The sequence below is a fragment of the Anopheles gambiae genome, chromosome 2 (genome assembly GCF_943734735.2).
Source record: "Anopheles gambiae chromosome 2, idAnoGambNW_F1_1, whole genome shotgun sequence".
Taxonomy (NCBI): Eukaryota; Metazoa; Arthropoda; class Insecta; order Diptera; family Culicidae; genus Anopheles; species Anopheles gambiae.
Window position 1 is genome coordinate 9,243,417 of NC_064601.1, and position 21,393 is coordinate 9,264,809.

Genomic DNA, 21,393 nt, shown 5'->3' on the forward strand with positions numbered 1-21,393 from the left:
GCCTGGAGCCTACAGTATCATCAGTTAATGTCGTTGTTTATAGCCGGTAGAAAACAAACAATTAATTAGGTGGCGGTATTACACACTACTCCTCTCAAGTGGCAAGATGATAATGCTGAAGCAAAATTGGCAATAAAAGTATATGGTGTAAGTTACATTATTGTGGTTTTATTTTGTTGCTCAACCAGTATCGGACGTCCTTTTAATAGTGGTTCACCCATGTTTATTTACTCTCATACCGCTCTGGCACTGAACCTAGCTTTAATAACTACATTTCGATATCTACCAATCTTATCAACCAGCAAAATTATAACAATGACTACAAGGGTTCCTTGAGGTTTTAATGGTTTTTAGATATCTTGCAGCATTAAGCTTCAAGAGTCGCTCAACGGAACGATCGCATTGTCGTTGATCGCATGTATTGATTATGCTATTGCCTTTCAAAAATGAGCAACAATCGTCTACGGCAAGTTTGGTCAATTAACTTTGTCAATGTCAATTGATTGACTTGAAAATCTACTGATATACTTCAAACGCTCTCAAAAATGCTATTCCTTTTATAAAAATGCTATGCTGAGGGTTGGATGTGGGCTTCGTGCCTGCTTATCGAAGCCAACTCTTATATCAACTGCATAATAGCCGATTTGTCCGAGCTAAGCACGTGTCAGAACGTGACAGTTGCCCCGTTAGCAAGCAGCAGCTTGCACTGGCTTTCTGGGCGAGCCAACGCGTTTCAAACCTTCCAACGCGTTCGGCGGCTGACCCAGTGCGGTGCTAATCTGACCGCTTTGTTAGATGATTTTCGCGATGGGACTCACACACACAAACACATACATACATTATTGCAGTAAAATCATAGCCCACAATTGACCGCTGGCGCTTGAAACACGCTTCTTAGCGATCGAAGCTCACGATCGCGGGTGAACAAATTGCACAAATTTGCGTGAGAACAACACTCTACCTAGGCGGCGGCACGATGAGATGGGGCCATAACTGACACCGTTCGCTACCTGTGCGAGGAAAGGTGCAACGAAGGGAACTATGTTAGTGTGTGTGTGTGTGGGTTTGTACATGAGTCTGCTGAATAGATTTGTGTACCTACCGTTTTATGCTGCACAGCACACTCCGGCAGGGGAACGGTGGCGCTAGACCACGGCTTTGAGTGACCGTTCGGTTGTGACCTGCCTCACGTGAATTACCTTTCACTTTCCGTTTGGCCGCATGGAACCAGTTGCCAGGCCAACTTAGGCTTCTAAGACGCGGGCTCTCTTAGAACTGGCTGCCTGCTACACCGCTGTCAACGCGTTGGAGCGTCGCGCCTGCTGTTAACTTCACACTGTTTTTAACAATCTATCCGCTCACGTTGACTTTTAATGTAGGTTGACTTTTGATTAACTTTTGTGACAGTGCGCCATGAGTGATTTTGCTTCGCCTAGTAAGGTAGCCCTTAATGTGACCGAATCTACTCTTAAGGCGAGCTCCAAGATTTTGTTCGCACCTTTTGCCGACTGCTATGGAGAGGATCGTGATATAGTTGGATTGTCGCGAAATCAGATAATACAATATCAAGTTCAAGCACACGTCACTTTTAGTGTTAATTTGGATTAATACTGCGTGATGCATGCCCAAAGTGTTGGAGTATGACCTTATGCTTGAATGCTTGATTAGGTCGTGGTCATTGAATGTGACTTTGCTGTCATGTACACAAAAATCACAATTTTAATTACCTATTTCCGCCCAACCTTCTTCAACAATAACGATGCAACAATTGCAGAACTTCTCTGTGCCCAGAAGTTCTGCAATTACCACCGCTTCCAGTGAAACATCACGATCGCGCCTCGGTCTTGCGCTGAGTGACTGTCGAGAATCACATGGTACGAAAGCTCGGCCTGATCGTCTTAAGTCACTCAGTGCTGCAGGAAGAAGAAGCAAACGGCAAACGGCAAAAGGCACTCAGGTACAGGTACGCGACGATCGCACGAAAGCTCACGCGCGCGCACTGTTCCAGCGAAGCACACGCAGCACAAAGTGGTGGAACTCGCGCGCGAGCTTTTAGCGCACCCGAGGACCGACCGTAACCGAACCGAACGGTCGAGGTACGATCGTGCCGGTTTTGGCCATCGTGCCCGGGCTGTGCGGCTCGTGAGCGGTCGAGCTATTAAACATTTTCGAACGGCAAACACGCATTTTAGTCTCCAACCAGTTGCTCCAACGAACGCAAGCGCCGCCAAAGGCAGCAAAGGCTAGCGATTTCTTCCGCGATTTTCGTCTGTTTTGTGTCTGTGTGTTGTATGTTTTCTTACCCACCTGTTTTCAAGAATCCCTTTAACGATCCCTTAAACGGCGAGCCTAACAGGTATCGCGATGTGCACAAGTGTACGAAGAAAAGGGCAAACCCGTTTAAAAATCAGTTTTTGGAACGTTTTGCGGGTTGTTAGGTGTTATGTGCTACAATGCTAAAAAAAACTTGTCTATACAGAAACTACCGCATATGCGTGCCTGGCGTGTGACCCTCTTCGGGCGGAAGTGTGTGCGTGAATTTGCGTGATTTGTGCTTTGTAGAATGGGTATCATAGTGTGTCGCAATCTGGAGCTGTCGTATCCTCCAAGCGGACTGAAGCAGGGCAAGGATCTAAAGTGACAACAACAAAAATCTTGCATAAATACTGCACTTTTCAATCGCTATCAAGCTAGGCTTTCCCGCTCTCTCGATACTGTTGGCCTTTTCCATTTCGGTTCGGTGTGCGTTGCATCGTGGCGCGAGGGTCGTTACCATCAGCTTTTTTGTTGTTGTTGTTGTTTGTTGGTTGCTTCGCTTCTTCGTTGACGCCACACCACACTCCATCATACTTTATTTTCCCAGCGCTCGTCCACCGCCCGTCCGTTGAGGGTGGTTTCTCTTTCCACACACCCTCTCTCAAACCCGGCTACTTCCACCCTATTCCACTGGTGGATCGCATTTCTTGGCCTAGGCTAACGGGGTTTGTTTGCCTGTGTGTTTTGCGCGCTGTGCATGCGATCGAGCGCGCGTCCAACGACAAACGATGACGACAGTTGCTATTTCTGCAGATCTGCCGAGACTGCAGAGTGTGCGCGGCTTCGTTATCGCCGGCGGAACAACGAGAGCGAATCCGAGAGCATATAAACACGCGCACACACACACATACATCCACAGGGTGACGTTCATTTTGCAAGTGAAAGTTAGACGCCCTGCTCCTCTTTCGCTATCTGCCGGCTGTGCGCCGCTGTGCCTGATGGGGGCCACATGTGCTTTCGCGTGTGTTAGCAGGGCAGGGTAATGCGCCGCTCGCGCTGTAGGGCTGTTGATCGCGGCATTGGATTCGTTTTTTGTTACTCTCTTTCGCCTCCGCCCTGTCGCTAAGATAACAACACTTACACACGTGTCGCTTGTGACCGGTTGTTACTATCGTGCGGCGCCCGAGTGTATGTGTGTTGCGGAAGGCCATTAGACCATTTTCTTACACACCATGTGCGCATCTTTCGCTTACACTGGCGCGCTTAGTAGCACTGCGAGAGCGTGCAATGTCCTTTTCCGTTCTCTCGCGACCGTTTTCTCTCGCCAAGCTTCCTATAAATACAGCTCCGCAATTCTGACTGTTTCTGGGTGGTGCGACACACCTTTTCCTGTCTAGTGAGTTAGTGTGCTGTGGCAGGTCCGTAAGGACGCACACCGATCAAGAACCGCAATAGTAAAAGCACAAGATCGAGAGAGGGATATCTTTTGCGCTAGTGACGTGGCTATAAAAAGCAAACAAATGTTTTAGTTCTCGTCTTCTTTGATTCTGTATAGTGCAGCTCAACAACATCCCTGTAAAATCAGTAAGAGTGTGTACCAGTGCGATGTGACTGTAACAATTGTCAAAGCTAAAGATCTGATCGTGGCAGGAAACAAAATTGCTTGCTTCTTCTTAACGTTTGTACCTAAAATCGTCTGCGTGTGTGTCCATAAGTGCGTTTGAGTGCGTATAGTGCGGCATCTAAGCCGTTAGTGTGTGTGTGTGTGTGCGTGTGTAGATGCGTGTCCCTTATTCGATATATTTTGTGCGGTGGAGATTCGCAAATGTGTGTGTGATCATCTCCCGGTTGATGTGCGAACGCGTGTAGTTGCTGTGTAATTTAAAGTGTCTGCTAAAAATCCTGAGCATCAAAAAAGGTCGCACCAGTACCTGCACTGGGCCTGTAGAACCCCGAATCGTGGCCACTGAAGCTCAAAATCGAACCACCGTGGCCGCTGTTCCGTTGGTTGGTGGATGTGTCACGAGAAGTTGTTAAAAATAAGCTTCCCAGAACGCCATTTCGGACACACTTGCCCATTCTCCGCAAACTGACGATCGGGAGAGTGCAGCACACCCACACAGCGACGAAGGTCTGGGCAAGAAGATCCACCGTATCCTGAATCTCACAAAACACATCATCTCCATTGCTCCGTTCGAACGAGCAAAAGCCCGGTGGTAGAAAGTGAGGAGCGGAGCAGAGTGGTAACAGTAGTAGTAGTTCGTCAACAACCTGCACTTGACCAACGTTCGTTACATCCCCCCGCTATCCTGTGTGTTTATGTGCCATAACAGCAGCAGTGCAGTCATCGCAAGAACAAGAGCTGTGCGGGCACGTGCTTAGCGACCGAGTCAAGGTGTGATCGAGATACCGTTGCGGTGTACCGGAAGTAAGTTTGTAATACCGATATGCTCAATTGTGTGATTGTTCTTTAGGAACCATCGATACAGAAGCTGCAAACGATTGTACTGTACTTTCAACGTCCGTTAATGTTTTGTCGTATACTAACAACGTATGGCATTAAATTCACTCTTCAAGATTCTCTAAAGGTATTAGAATCTCTTCAAAATAATTTAGTCCAAATAATCGAATATCCATTTTGTGTGGAGTATCTTCAATGCGGAAAGAGACACCAACTTTGCGGGACACTTGTGCAAAGCTGTGGCGTGTCGCATCATTGCCAAGTCCCGCAGTGGGGCAGCATTCCAGCTGTTCACACGCACCCGCACTAACACATGCACAGAAAACATCTGATTTGCCCTCGTCTGCCAATGATCATCAGCTCAGCAAACGGTAGGGATAGAAAGCACGGCTCCCGGCGACAAGCCCGGCTGCCACTAACACACATACATTCGCTTTGGTGATGGCTTAAAGCGTCCGCCACCCCCAGGACACCAACCTCTGGAGGAGAAGAGGAGGAGGGTCCGTGTAGTGTGGTTCCTTTCTTTTTGAGCTGCGCACGAGACTTTTGACGTCCCGTGAGGGTTCCGAAGGGTTAGGAAGTGTGCTGGCCGATGCCTTCGTTTTCCGATAATCGTGACCGGTTTGAGTCGCTTCTTGCCCCTTTATTCCCTTGTTTCTTTTCGTATTCCTGGGCTCCAAAGCGGGATGATCCGGCAAAGAAAGTCGAGTTTGAAGCACACACTCTCTCATACACTGCTTTTGCCGTCGTTGAGATGTGGGCTTTTGAAAAGAGATCTAATTGACGCTAATATTGGCCTCAATTTGGGGGCAAAATAGATGCACGTTATGCTCCTCCTGCACGATGTTGGATGTTGGTGCATAACCCGGTATCTTCGAAATTCTTCGGCTTGAGCCCAAACACAAGCAAAGAGCGCCTTTGTGTGCTGCTGCTGATCAATTCTACCAACCAGAAACCAGAAACGAGCAAAGCGGCGGCTAGTTCCGCGATCATAATATCAGTTTAATGGTCTTACGGTCTCTCCAAAACGGTGTTTGTTCGGGCGCTTCACACAACACAGAGCAACGCTGTTCGCTCCAAAAGTTTAACCACTCCGCGGCCGGCAACTCGCTTGCCCAATAGTGCACACCCCCTCGCCACCCAGTCGCACACGACGCACCCAGGAGCGTCCGTTAGCCAACGAACGGCACACTCCATAAGCACCATCGCACGTTGGCTGTGTGTAGCGCTTGGACACAGTTGAAATCTGGTTTTGCAGCCTCTTGCCTGCGCGAGCCCTCGTCGCGTCGCTCGACAGCGTTTGTCATATTTGCCTTCCTCGCGACTGATCGCGCGAGATTGGCCCGCGCTCGTTCGCCCGTGTGTGTGTGTCTGTGATCAGTTGGTGAGTTTTGTATCCGATGGTTTGGTTTGTTGATTTGTTTCCCCCATCTTTCCTGTTTGCTTCGCTGCACGCCTGCATACGTGCGTTGTGAATCAAGCAAGCTGAACCAGACGCAGAGTGCTCGCTCTCGCACAACCATGAAGCCTCCTGGAGCGGCCACACTTGTGCTTAATGGCCTCCCCGAGCACGTGGAGCTACGCACGAGGGCAAGCGCAGTCAGCGCAAAGGAATTCTTGATCGGTTTGACGATCGGTTTTGAACGATCCACAATCCACAGAAGAGCTGGACGAGATTTTATGCTAATGCGGGCAATGAAGCGGTTGTTGATTTGGTGGATGTTGAAAAAACGGTTCTCAAGGTGAAGTGAACTAGCTAGCTTCACATTGTGCCGGCGGGGCAGCGCACACGGAAATGGTGCTTAATTATTTTGAAGCGCTGCCGCAACAAGTCTCGTCAGATGTTGATAAATCCAGCAAATGTCACAACTGATCACCATCAGCAGTGTGCGACCAGCATTCCGGTGCACGTTGGATGTTGTTGTGCATGCTGGTGCTGGTAATTATTGATCTTTTCCTTTCCTTCCAAAAGCACATGCTACAGCCACTAGTAGTGGTAGGCACGCTACTTCGTGCTACCAGGATGCAATCGGGCCTGCCGGCCTGCCAACAACCGGCCTGCGCTCGGCTGAAGGCCAACATCCTCGAGCAGCAGTACAATTGCAAGAGAACTCGATCGTTAGAGAATGCTGCGAGTGAATTGGACGGTGCCGGGGGTCCCCGCCTGCCTGATTTGTTGTTTAGGGTTTTCTTGTTAGATTCTTACTTTGCATACACACACCATGGAGCTGTTGTAAATGGCATTGCTCCGCTACAACCAGTAGTAATAGTAATAACAGGTGGTAGAAATATGTAGTATGTGTCTGGGGTTTCACTTTCCAAACTCCAAAGGCGTTTTGGGTTGGTTTGAATGGGATTTGAGGTGCGCTACACCGGTATGGACTGGTTTAGCCGAGATCATCGCTCCGGTGCGGTGCACACACATCACCCACAAGAAAGGTTGTTAGGAACTGGTTTGTAGCATTCCAGGCCTTCCAACACGCACCCAGGCCAGTGCCCGGCAAGCTTTCAATAGATCCGTCTGGAATCATTGTCCTTTTTTTGTGGTTGAATTTCATTTGACAAGTATCATCGATTGCTTTGGTATTTGGTTGGAAAATCACCAGACGACGAATACATGTTCTTCCGTGACTAACCTTAGCCTATTGTTGCTAAAATTCCCCTTGGATGCCTCTTGACGCAAATTGATATTTCTGCGTCAATGTAAATCCCACTAACATTAAGTGAAAACTTACCATTCCTGGATAGGTGATTCCCAAAACTTCAAAACCTTCAAAAGATTCAATTCTGGAGGCTGAATCCCACTATTATGTGAAAACTTACAATTCGGGATAGGTGATTCCCAAAACGTCAAAACCTTCAAACGATTCCATTTTGGAGGTTGAATTAGATCAGACTTTTTTTCTCCCCCACTGCCACCTACGGAGATGAAACTCCAATGTGTGTGTGTGTGTTTGTGGAGATGCTCTACCTTTCATTGGAGAAGTGTAAATTAAGCACAAGCCCCTTACCTGTTCCTGGCCTAGCTTGCTCACCTTTTTTTTTCTCCTTGCACCGGTTCACCTTAGCACCCCCCACATCCACATAGGCTGATCGTAGCCACGTAGCCTCACTTAAACCGATACAAATTGGCCCTTCTTCTAATGTCCATAGCTGTCTCGCTGTCTCCTTTTCTATTCGATACACACACACAGTCCACACAGACTGCTGACGCGTTGCGTGCTAGATTTGCACGTGTGAAAAATGCTCCTTTCTGACCTTTTTTTTCTCTCTCTGAACCACTAGACGTTTGCGACAGCCTTCAAATAGCTCGCGATTCCATTGCACCCTGACCGGATTTCCTCCTCGCGTTCTAGTGGTGGGGACAGGGCGAACAGAAAAAAAAAAGTAAATTAAACCACCCCATATCCAATCGTTTGCGTATTGCGTGAGGCAATGCGGCTCCGGTTAGTGACATCAAGATGGCGTTAGCGCCGGAGCTTTGTATACTCACTGACACTGCTGCGGGTGCTGCCGCGGTTTCAGCGGTGGATGAAACTGAAATTTTACCACCGGCCACTAATTAGCACACCGGTTAGCGTTAATTATCGCTTCCTTAGAGTCCAGCGCGAGATTGCTTGCCACATCGCGCTTTGCTGGAATGAAAATATCACACTCAGTTTGCACTTGCGCGCGCGCGCACCCGCTTACCATGGACAAAGCACCACGTCGCCGGGTCTGTCGGTGTTTGCATTCAGCTGAAGGTGCGCTGAACGTGCTGTGATGAGCCAGCCCATCACACGCTTGCGTGCGCAATCGAAAGCGAAAGGACAACAACATCTTCATACGAGGTTAAGTAGCTTATTTAAGATCGATTGAAGATTTTCAATCGCTGCTTTTTTGTTGTTGTGTTTCATCCGTCATTTTGTTCTTTTTTTGTTCTTTTGCCGTGTTGTGAAGGTAAATGATTATCTTGTTTAATGGAAAATGTCCATAAAGTCACTAAAAAGCTTGCATTGGATGAGCTGTTTTCAGTGCACTAGAGGCTCAGTTTGAAAAGGTAAAACATTCGAAATGATTCATACCTTTCCATTTGTAGCAACTTACAATTTCTCGAACACTGCAAAAGTTCCCACGCAAAAGCAAGTAGTGTGATAAACGATGGTGATTTTTACTAGCCTGTAAAGCAGTAAAAATTCACTTTAAACCCTCTAACCTTCACAATCCTTTCGGGAGCGATCGCTCAAAACGATCGCTTTTGCCTCAATGGTGGTGCGTGCGTGTTGTACCGTCGACGACCACGGGGGAGGGTGGTTGGTCCACGACAATCAACAGGTGTACGTATCTCGTAAAGCATGGTCTTAAAGTTCGCATTCTCATGGATATTATAAACATAAAAATAAAACACAACCAGATTCTTGAGCAAAACGGCCCCCGTAGCACATTCCGTACGCGCTCCAACACCGCCGCCGAACTGCCGTTTACATGACCGTTCCCCTTCCGTTTGTATCCCTTATCTCTATACTTGCACTGAGGCATTACAGTCAATGTCAGGAGCGAAAATAATCACAGCGACCGCCACAGATTCTGACACCACTGGGAAACCAATAAACCACGACCTCAGAGTGGCGCAGCAGTAGGGGTTCGAATTTCGTTCAAGCGAACGGGGGGGGGGGGCATCAGGTTGCGGTTATTATTTTGCACTTCTCGTCATTAATCCGCACGCTGCAAGACCACCAACGATTAGCGGTTCTACGGAAGGGAATGTGGGAGACGGGGTGACTTCAGGATGCGCCAAGGGAGTGGCTGGAAATGAACAAGGTTCATGAGTCTGCTGCTGAGATGTGATCGAATATATCAACTCCTAAATTGGTTAAATTTGAATTAAGATCACACAAAATAAAGCACTGTAAATGTATATTAGCTTCTTGTGCGTTAATGCTCGAGGGCTTTTCATAGCAAGACTCGCAGAATCGATGGATGTAGTCGCACCCTTCGGGGGAACAGTTGAACTTTAGTGTTTCACAATATATGGACGGGACGATCGTAAACTCATTTGTTTTCATCCACCTTACCAGATAAAACTAGCTACAACTGGTTGATAATGCAATCTCCTTTACACCTCAGGCTATTAGCAGCATTTATTAAAAGGCGAACAAATGATTCTTGCTTGCAATGTGTAAACACACAGAAAAAAAAACTGGTTCATGGTGGAAAAAATGTGCACCGATCGCAAAAACATTTTGATTTATTATGAGATGGATGCTTCTATTAATGGTGCGCGAGTACTAAAATACTTTGACATCAAGAACAAATCTTTTAATACTGAACTACATCCAATGCAACTTTGTGATGTTCATTCCTGTTGCTGCATGTGTTGCTCGCTGCAATCGTGTGCATCTGTGCGCGGCAGCAAAGGCGTCACACCCCGTTGAGAGCGGAATGCTGCTGCTGCTGCTGCTGCTGCTGCTATTGACCACACACAGCTGGTGGTGCAGACGACGGAACCGATGCAATCCGATGCTGATAGCACTGGGTTGCACAAACTAACACCATCTAATGGGTGCTACCAATACCAAGCTGTACCGAGCGCAACGCCGAAGTACCGTGACTCGCGCTGCAGCATTATTTGCACACTGACAAGAGGTTGACCTTGGTCGGTTCTCGGTAGCACCATATACCTTTGGTGTGGTTACCAGTCAGAACACGGACAACCACGCACGCATTCGCACATATAAGAACAAAATCAGACCGGAGACACAACGCCGCGCACCGCGTTTGTTACTACTCGCGGCAAGGCGTGTTACACTTACGTGCAGCAAAACCGGTGTAAGACTGCGCGACTGTATGCTGCGGTGACATAGGACAGGTTGAACAAAAACAACCACAAATGGGTGAGAGGGATACGATGGGAAGGCACAACGGTCGGTTTATGTGTGGCTTTGTGTGGTGTGTGATCATAAACTTTGCTCGAAGCGTAGAATGGTGGGATATTTGCCGATGCATTATGGTGGGATGTATATGAAAATGTAATGTCTTTTAGATTTGTAAAATACTTTAAATAACACTTTTAGCCCATCGACGAGACCCTCCTTTGCAGAATAAATCAGAAGAGATGATTACTATTCCTTCGCTTGAACTTCCCGTTCGACACAAACAAGTGTCGGCAAGACGCAAAAGCGCACACACCTCCACCGTACGTGTGCAGGGAAATAGCAAACAACTTTTGTTGATTCAACACCTTCAAGACACACACACCCTGGCGCGCACACACTTGCCTGCCAACCGCGCAAACCCTTTTCGCGTTAGCGTTATATTTCGCCTCGACAGAAACGTTTGAGCGAACTATGATGACAGCATTTTGAAAACGGTTTATACCTGTTCCGCGTTTTCGGTTCAACGATTCGGGGCCCCGTTTCGTTTCATATTAGCACCTCTCCGCGTGCGATGAGCTCATTCTGGCTTTTTCTGGTTCCGCAGAATCGTGAGGAATTTGGCAAACGATCCCAAACGGAAAACTCTCGGAACGTAACAATAATTCCTTTGGACGCCTTTTAACTTTGTCCACATGGCGCACGTTCATCACTGCACTGATGTTTAAGGGGAAAGAATTTTTCATCACACAAACACACAAACACACACATTGCAAGTGCAAGGCCGTTCATGGGGTGGCCCCCGCACGCGTTCGCTCCCACGTGGCGCTGTCCTCGATTAAGGCGATGTCCGCCTGTTGTGTGTTTGTGGAGAAGGCGGCAATTAAAGTTTTTAAACGTGCCGCGTGGCAAATATAGACTCCTAACCTCTACCGTTGTAGAATTAATTATTGGAGAGCATTAGTTTCTTTTCGCCCTAACTGAGACTGTTTGTAAACTGTTCTGATTGTGGCGTTTTTAAAGACATTATTTTATTAATCTGTGCTGGTCAAATGCTTAAAGGTAATGCTTTATTCACATTGCCGTTGCTCTGCTACGAATCGAGCGACCTCCAAAGTTCGCGCGTGATCTCACCTTGAGCTTGCCCCCCTCCTCCCCAAAAGGCCACATGTGGAAGCTATTTGTTTTATTTGCTCTCGCAAAATGAAATGGGACCCAACAAAAAACGGCAGCGCGACCCTTACCCAAAGTGTGTTAGATGAAGAGTGGCAGGAATCGAGAACAAATGTCAGTTTCTTGGCTAATGGTTATGGTTACCATGGTGCAGATTTGGTGGACCAGTACACTGTTGTTGGTGGTGTTGCTGCTTGTGCTGCTGCTGCTGCTGTATGAAGCAAATTGAAGGCTGTCAGCTTCGTCGGCTGTCTAATCGAAATGGACGGAAAGGGAATATTTTTGCAACCATTTTTGCTCGCTCTTCTACCACCCGCTGTGTGTTGTTTCTGTTGCTTCGTTATGTTTTTTTTTCCTCTCCCAAAATGTTGACCTTTTTGCCGCTCGGTGTCCATTATCAAGCGGAAGATATTTGTATCAAATCGGAAGATGAAGTATGCGCCCGTAGTATCGTTTTGTGGAAGGATTTTATAGCACATTAAAATTTAAATCCCAACAATCTCAAAAGAGCGCAATCCGTTCGAAGTGGCAAACCACACTTTCCGAACCATATCCCGTCCACGTGCTGTGGGGACGGATTTATTGGAAAAGGTATAAAACTGCCTGTAATTAAAACCGATATCTCAACCGATTTTAAACTGCACAGCACGTTTGGCGCAGTCCGTGAAAGATCAGAACTTTGGCCGGAACGATTTGCAAAACAGCATTAGGAGAAAGGAGAACGCGCTTGCATGTGCCCCCGGCAAACAGTTAAACAAAGTTTTATTGCTCATAAAATGTGTGGGCTGTGCCGGTACGACACTTGAGGCCAAAACACTGCCGCCTGTTCCCCATTCATCATCCGGCACAAAAGCAGCACAGTGTGAGCCGCCGTCCCTGCGCAAAGGGACGACGCAAAAATACTCCCACCAAAAAGGCGAGCGTTTCGGTAGCGTGAAAGCACCACAACAACAACAACCCGAAACAACATGCACTCTTCTCCGATGCACATCACGACACTTACTTTCACGTTCCCTTCGCGTTTCACCCGCCTAAAAATACGCTGGCCCCTCTACATGCGCACCTGCGATGCGATGGTGTGAATGCACCTTTTGATGCAACGTGCAACCGCCGGCGGCACCCCTTGCGGGGTGGTGCAGGTCTGTAGCCATTTCTGGCCGGTGGCCAAACACGCTGCCCGGTTAAATGCACCCGGTTGTCGATTGCATATGCACACACACACACACACACACACACACATACACGTTGCGCACGGGAATAGTGGACGTGGTGTGATGAAATCGTGTGCCCGAAAACAAAACTGTGACGAGACGAGTTTTCGTGAGGGAGACGCGATGAAAAATGCAGAAAAGCGAAAACAAAATGCGAAGGGGGCAGTAAGGAAAGTGACAACTTTTCCTCTAAATTTCCTCTTAACTCGTGGTGCCTGCGGTTGTAGGGGTGATCGATGGATTGACGATGGAAAGCGAAAGTATCTTCGATAAATGTGTGGCTTTGCTAATGCCAACGGGCATTTGAGGCTCAACAAAACGGATCCTCGGTGATTTTTAAGTAAGGAAAAAATGGTTAATTTGCACACTATCATTTTATGTTTGTGTTTTAGAGGGTTTTGCAGGGGTTCTCATAGTTGTGCGACACTTCATTGATTCTTTCGAACGGGGAATGAACCTCATTTAATGGGAATTTCACTCTATAGCCTCCTTGTTGGACAAATCGAATAGGAATTTCCAAATAGCCTGTCCAAAAAGGTGCCAACTAGTCCAATTCCCATTATATAAAGTTCACTTCCCCTATGAAAGAATCAAGGAAGTGGAATCACTATTACGAGAACCCCTAAGAATCCCTGTAACTAACAATATTCCTCCAATTTTTATGGAGATATATGTTGACCGATTTCAAGCTACGCATAACAATGAGGTCATATTGATAAACAATCTGAAATCCAGATTGCCCCCTGCACATTACGGCACTGCAGAGCCCTATCCACTTGACCTGTCAAATTAAACCGGCTTACTACCCTTGCCCCCCCCCCGGACCGCACCAATTTGTCCTCGTTCTTTTCCCCAGTACTTAGCCCTATCTTTACTGCTCCGAAAATTACTGCTTCGAAGCGCGGCTGCTGCAGTAAAAGGAGACGACAAAATAAAAACAACAACCACAATCCTTCAGGGCAGGTTCGGATAAATCGCTCAACTATTTGTTTTTTGTCATTTTATTTCCCGCCTGTGCCTTCGGACTCTCAGGTGCTGCACCTAAGCAGCAACACACACGTTCAGGTGCTTTTGATTAAGATATCAAACTGTACCAGCCCGGGCCACGCCAGCAGCAACCCGCCAAAGCACCGTGAGCGCTTTTCGTCCGACCGTTCCGTCGGTCCTCGGTCGGCTCGGACCGGTTGCAAAATCCTTGGAAGGGTTATGACCGAAGGTTACAACGAAAGTGGAACGGAAATGAAGGGCCGCGCTGGTGCCGCGCTCACCGGGACACCACAAAACACCTCCAACGGAATCTCACCGATCGGGTTTATTGGTTCACATGCTGCTGCTGCTGCTCCTACTGATATTACCGTGTGTCTGCAATGTGTCTCGATGTCACGAGACGCACGCACACCCAACGGGTCTGTCGTTTTGATGGCTCGCGGGCAGTGTAATTTTAGTATGTTTGTTTTATTTTCTTTTCCAATTACCGAACGGTATTACGGGCGGGAAGTGTCGTGTCCCATTACGCCCCACCTTATATGTTTGTGTGTACTCTAAAACGGGGCAATGTTTCCTTCATCAACTGAGGAGGAGGAATGAGAAGGATATTGGAAGCAGTTTCAATCATTTCCACTGTGAAACAATGTTGTTTTATTTAAATCTGTAAATTCCAGTTATGATGCAATGCCTCGCACATTGTTCAATTAGAACCTGTAAAATTCTGGTCTGGTTCCAGCTTTTAAGGAAGCCATGAAAATCTCCCCTCCAAAGTCCGTATATTGCATTCAAACATTGCATTATTTCAACTTTGTTATTTGTACGGTAGTCTGAAACCTCATTCAATGGGGTCCTGCCTGACTAACCAGTTTGGCCTCAATTGCTCAAAGCCCATCCAGTCCATTTGTAATAAAATTATCTGAATAGGACAACATTACGCTGTAATAGCTTTGCGCGATTGCTTTCCCGCATGCCACCCGTTAAGCGTCATCGATCAAATGGATCGCGTTCGCAGCTTTTGTCCCTTTTGTTGTTCGGGTGACTTAATGTTGGGCCATATTTCATTCCCCGAAGCATCGATCCATTAGCCTTCGGCCGACTGGCAAACCGCGACACTGACAAAATAGCGTGTGTGTGTGTGTGTGTGCTATGTCCTAATGCCGGACACACAAACACGATCGAGCGTCCGTCCCAGTGCGTCTGAGTGATGAGGCGTTGTACGGGCAGAGGTCTTGTGTGTTTCTTCCGTTTTGTAGTGGTCCCAGCTATGTTACGCTCCTCTCCTTAACACTTAACACGGTAACCCAAGCCCACCCCGTTTTGCTGACCAATCGATGCACCACCGTCCGAGCGGCACTGGCTGGCGCACAATGAGCGGCACAATGTGCAATGATGCAACGGCGGCGACGAAACGGTGGTGGGGTAACCCCACTCATCGACACCGTTTCGCGGGCTCTGGGACGCCGCTGGTGGAGGTCGCAGGTACACGGGCTAAGATTAATCAGTACTTACACAATTTTCAGCTGCATTTCGTAATTTTCATATTTTCTTTCTGCACGCTGCATAATGGTGCGAGCGAACGAGCTGGCACATTGCGTTTCGGGAGTTTGGCGTGCGTTAAGTTTTCTTCCTCTTTGCGATTCGATTGGAAAAAACAAACACGCGTTGGAAAACGGTTGGGCTTGTGTGTGGGCCCGTTCCACCGGCAGAGCTCGTCCGTCAGAGTGTGTTGTCGGTTTAACAGACTAAATCGATTTGTTATAATCATGTTACAGTGCTAGCGTTATGTCTACTTTTAATAGATTTCATTCTTCTTTCGCCATCTTTTCACAACACACTGACGAGGGCACTGGGTGCACAGAACTCTCGACTGTCGTACACACATCGAAACGGATGTGCGCGTCCGTTTCGTTCGGCATTGCATTCCAGCAACGGGTGCAACGATTCGATGCACATATGGAACGCATAAAATGCAGCGCATTGAGCAACAGCGGTGGCGGGAGACGGTGCTTTGATGGTGCGCTGCAAGCAAGGCGAAATCTATTTGCTTAACTTTTATTTCTATCATGGTTCAACAATATTGCAACAACATTACTCGTTTGGCAAATCAATTAGAAGCAATAGAACAAAATCAGCTGCACCACAAAACGATGGATGATTCAAAGCTACCAAGTTTACACTGTACTCTCTTACCCCCAGGAAAAGCATGAATGGTTTTTTTTTATGAATGAACGAAGGATTAATGTTGCCAAGAACCGTGGCCGTGACAAATTTCGCACCTAGCAGCTCGGAAGGTGCTGCTGCACATAAACAAGGTAATAAACTGGCTAAATCGATTACGCTTACAGGCGTCGTAAATCGTTTGTCTTATGTCTTGACGCGATTTCTGCATTCAAAAGCACCTCCTTCGAAAAAAACCTCTTTCGAAGCCAAGCTATAAAATTATGCTAATAAGATTATTGATACGATATGCATTTATGTGGATATTCGATGAAATCGTTTGTATTTGTCGATCGTTAAATTTGCACCGAAACACCTCACCAGAGTGGATTAGAGAAACATGACAGAAGCATAGTAAACATCAAGCACAAATGATGAAATCTTTCTGAAATCCTTAATTACTGTGTTGTTTGATGAAGAATAATCAATGTTTGCAGTGTCAACATTATCCTCATTCTTCTGAAAAACAAATGAAAGTTCAAATAATCTTTAATGACAGTTTTATCAACCGGGCACCTCTTTCATAGCTCGATATGTTACTAAAAGGGAAACTAATCATTATACTCTCAACATGAACCGCTATTTCACGCATTATTTGTTGCGGGATGATGATGATTAGGGGGTTTCTCATGCTTTCGATTCAGCACTAATGCAGTGTTGCATTTTCCATATTACACATCACTGACGAGGCTCCCAATCGATGAGGGTGACGCGCCATCGCGAAGCGAATTGAATTTAAATCGTTAACTTCCCCATTCAAACCAAACCGTAGCCGTATAGGTCGATCGGCCTTCTTTTTTCACAATTTATTTCTAAACTACGTTCATTTCCATAACTGATCGCTTCATCGACCGATCAAGGAAGTGTGGTGCACCACCACGTGGCACAATTAGCGTCGACAACACTAAAGAGAGTGGCAATTGTTTCTCCATCAGAACCAGCACCATCACGCCGCCTCCCAGTCTATAAGCGCTCGTCCTGCGTAGTTCTAATAATAATTTTGCTCAATCGTCGCGCTTAATTATTGCTGATGAGGAAATAGTCGTTCGGTAGAACTTTTGCTCCGCTGACGTCGTAGCTTACGGCGGTATGCAATGCCTAACAATTACCACCGGAAATGGTTCATTTTAGTGTGCACTAAAGGCACGATCAGACGCACGATATTGTTATTGGGATTTTATCAATTTTATACGAAACAAACCTATTGATTTTGAGTTGTTGTGCGGCTTTGGATGATTAATTTAATTTGTGCACAATTAAATTAGGCTTTTCGTGTATGTATTGTTTTAAATTGATTGGTTGTATTTTTTTTTTAGTTAAACCACCAGCTGAGTTGGATGCGCTAGTTTGGACGATTCACACACAAACGCACAATCAAATAGAATTGAAACGTTACGCCTCCTCCATTCCTTGTTCGCCCTTGGTGCCCTCCTCAACGCCAATGAAACCAATGATGGTATTCCATTCGGCGTGTTTTGATTTGATTTCGATCGATTTCCAACATTTTATTGTTACTGTCCATTTCCTTCACCGGCCCCCCTTGGTCCTAGCTTTTCGAAACGACCGGCCTCAGAGGCACTCGAGCGTCAAAAAACAGCGCCACAGCCCAGAGCTTCATAACAATGTTTGCTACAAGAATCAAGCGCGGCCGGGTTAATCCCCCGGACAAAGTGGCTGGCCGCATGCGATGCATTGAGCTGGGCATGAGAGAGAGTGTGAGAGAGAGAAGGAGAGCGAGGGGGTATGCGATGTTGGCATGCGGCAAACAAACTGCGCACAAAGAGGGGAAAAATTCGTGGTTTCCAATTACACGTGCCAGTAGTACCACAACCCAGATGCCCCAAAATTGGCCTGAGAGTCGCGTGTGTGTGCTGGTTGTTTTTTTTTCTTCTTCTTTTTTGCTTTTTCTATCAGCCGATGTGCCAGACACTTGTTGCCTTCGACCGACGGTGGTGGTGTCCACATTTCGGGCCGGTTCGATGGAATTGAACTAAATATTTACCGACTGGTTTTTGGTGTTGCGCGGGACCTGCGACAAGTAATACGGCGATAACCCCTCCGCATGACAGTGAACCGGTGGATTGGAGGTTGTGTTTACAAATCGATGAAAAAGTAGTGATCGAAAATGTAACTCCATGACGCAGCAATGGGAAACCGTAACGCAAATGCAACATTGTTGCCTCAGCGTAACGTTGAACGAACCTTACCGGGTAAATGAGGCTAATGAAAAGTAGTCAGCACGGGAAAATCTAACAAGGAATGATTTATTCCCCAGCTTCACTATCGATGCTCGGTTACATAAAGGCTGCAGCCAAACCCGTCACGTGTGAAACCAAAAGGTTCATTTCCTCGGAGCGCTATAGTACACCGCAATATCCATTAAGGAATGATTAAAACTGTCGAGCAGCAGCCACACTACAAGCAGGCGAGAGGCTGCTGGAGGAAGACTCACGTGGAAAACCGCAAACACAGTATCGCTCTACCGGTAATGTTCGATATTCACTATCACGGCACATTGTGGGCTCTGTGCATTGATGAGCGAGAAAACTGTGTGATATTTGCGAAACTAGTATGCCATGCCTCTATCACATCCACGTGTAGGGAATCTGAAAAAAAACAATCATGTTCTCGTGGTACTAGAGCAACTCTTTTCATAAAGTGATGTGCGCCCTCAGGGTTGATTTTGGGGGCCAACTTTAAAATACGAATCCACTCATACACCAGCCTCCTGCGACCTTGGTCGTGAAGTAGCTTCACTACCATTCACAACGTCCGGCACTCGGCCGGGCCGCCGGTCAGCACTTATCAGTAATACAAGCGAAACGTGACTACTCAAGAGTGTCCGTTCGTGTGGCTTTAATAGCCGTTACAAACCATAATCTCACACTACGCTGCTCACGCCAGCAATGTCCCGTCGCTCACGAGATACTGCCTTGGCAGCCAAGGGCCAAGGTTCGGATAGCAGAGAGAATAGGCTTTCAGGAAACGCACAAACAGTACAATCGTTTGCAAACGGCATCTTATCGATGGTTCTTTGATGGACTTTGGAAGTAACTTCAGCTCATCGTTCCGGTTCGTTCGGTTTGTTTTTTCTTCTTTTTTTCTTCCCTTTCCTGGTTCCGTACTCCGCTCGACTGCTGGCAGCATAAGACCACCACCACCACCACCACAGCCATGACCAGCATATTAACCGCGCCGGGCAAGTACCGCTCGCGGAAGGACTACAGCACCGGTTCGATCCCAACGCTAGTATCACTGGACGAAGAATCTAGTCTCTCGACAACGACGACGACCTCGGTCTGCAGCGATACCGTGCTGCTGCAGAGCCTGCGTACAGCCGGCAGTAGCAGCATCAATACGGCAGTCAGTAGCACCGCCAATGGCAACAGTAGCCGAAGTAGCAGCAGCAGCAGCAGCAGTAGTAGTAATATGAACATCAAGAACGGACTCGCCACAAAGCCGCCGAGGCGCAGCTCGCTCGGGCTGGCCCTGCTCGGAGGCGGAAGTTCGCGCAACTCCTCTAGTAACGCCACAGAGAAGAGCAACAAACGGCGCAGCTCGATCGCTGTCGTCTTTCTCGGTGGTGGGCGCAAGGACTCGAAAGCGTCCTCCAGCAGCTCACCGTCGGCAGGCAACGGACATCACCATCATCATCACAACGGGCATTCGATCAGCACGATCCCGGAGAAGTACAGCAAGACGGGCGAATCGGACATTGAGAACGACTCACCCAACACGGACACGTTCGTGATGTTGGGCGAAACGGAGGGAACGAACGGTGGAGCACTCGAGCAGCAAGACTCGTTTGGCAGCGCGACGAGCGGCCCGCCAGGATACGACAAGAAGCGCCGGCGGTCCTCGTCCTGGCAGACCAAGCTGGAGCGCCGACGTCGCAAGGGCATGATGGCGTCCATCGACGGTGGTGACACGCTGCAGCAAGATTCGGCCAGCTTTAGCAGCTTCGGTTCGGCGCACGGTCTCGATTCGTCACCGTACGGGCAGGGTGGCAAATATGGGCGCGAAAAGCGTCACTCCTGGTGGAACATCTTCGTGCCGGATAATCTCAAGCAAAGGTGACTACTACGTGCGGGTTCGCTCTACCAGGAAGGTTGTGTTCTCGCGTCGCGGGTTCAACGTACCGTGCTGGTGGACTGACTCCATCAATAATATCACGATCCATGTCCGATGGATTGGGTACGGTGGCTGGCCGTGAGAGTACCTTTACACTCGTGACAATAGTAGTCGCAAGTGCAACTCGGCAAAACCCCACTCCATGGTCAATGCACCTTAGGTGATGATGTTGAAACTCCGCGTAAATGGTTTATTCACGATCTTTTTGCAATTTATCATCATGAGTTTTACATTGAGACGGATACCTTCCTGTATTAACGTTTAACCTTTAACCTGACAAACACTAGCTGGAAATCATTTGTCAAAGTTTCGCCTTACAATAGAGCTCTTCAAACTCGATGCTCTGCTCCGACGACGGCGCTCTCTTAGTCTAGTCTCGGAAACACAACACTGCTGTTTATCAATACATCCAGACCTGGAGATAGCATAGCTGGGTGTTATCAGTGTGATAGTATCTTGTCAGTGTGCGTTTGAACCGATGGCTTCGGGCATTTTACACCCTCCCAACGCGACGAAACTTTTACTGAAACCAGCAAGCTAGCGGCACATGTTGTCGCTTTAGCTTGCACTTGTAAATCTGACCGTGACCTACTTCCCTATTGCATAAACTGCATGCGTTGCAGTACGTTGCTGTCTTGCTCTATCCGGTCGGTGACTTTGACGACTATACTTTCCAGTTGAATGAAAAGTCGTTGGATTGAAAACTAGCATGAAAACTATGACCATTCGGCAAAGGAAACAACCAGAAATCAGTTTCAATTTCCCGCCTTATCGATCTTTTGTTGATTTACCGATTATCCCGTGTACCTAACTTAACTTTCTGCTTTCCAGTTTTATTTGCCCAGTTATACAAACAGTAGGCAGTAATCGTCACGTACCCCAGACCCACGTTATTATTGTTGGTAGAGACGGCAAAGCCCCCACCAAAGCAGCACCGATTGATTGATCTCAATTGGGACCTATCTCCGTGGGAAGGCTGCTGCTGTTCTTGTGGCTGCGAGCGATGCTCGCTTTAGAAAACCGAGACCGAGACGGTTCCATTTGTTTGCTTCCGTTTTCCGCACAGTCAGTCTCAGGTTGAAGGCTAACCCTCATTCCCAACGCA

At 47.5% G+C, this 21,393-nt stretch overlaps 1 protein-coding gene and 1 long non-coding RNA gene across 26 annotated transcripts in view; one reads left to right on the forward strand and one right to left on the reverse strand.

Moving 5' to 3' along the window:
• LOC1281423 (TLD domain-containing protein 2) overlaps positions 1 to 21,393 on the forward strand; it is a 107,647-nt gene that overhangs the window by 41,885 nt on the left and 44,369 nt on the right. For 14 of the 25 annotated variants that reach the window (XM_061646526.1, XM_061646530.1, XM_061646527.1 and 11 more), the window contains exon 1: positions 19,306 to 20,230. The exons of the other annotated variants lie outside the window; for them this stretch is intronic. In XM_061646526.1, coding sequence (XP_061502510.1) covers positions 19,332 to 20,230 — 899 coding nt within the window. In that variant the 5' untranslated portion in view covers positions 19,306 to 19,331. Of the gene's footprint in view, positions 1 to 19,305; positions 20,231 to 21,393 lie in introns of those variants that run through there. 25 annotated transcript variants of the gene reach the window in all.
• Positions 18,400 to 18,957, reverse strand: LOC133391564 (uncharacterized). The gene is made up of 2 exons (XR_009765058.1): positions 18,610 to 18,957; positions 18,400 to 18,514 (listed from the first exon to the last, which is right to left on the reverse strand). It is a non-coding gene; the product is annotated as an uncharacterized LOC133391564 (long non-coding RNA).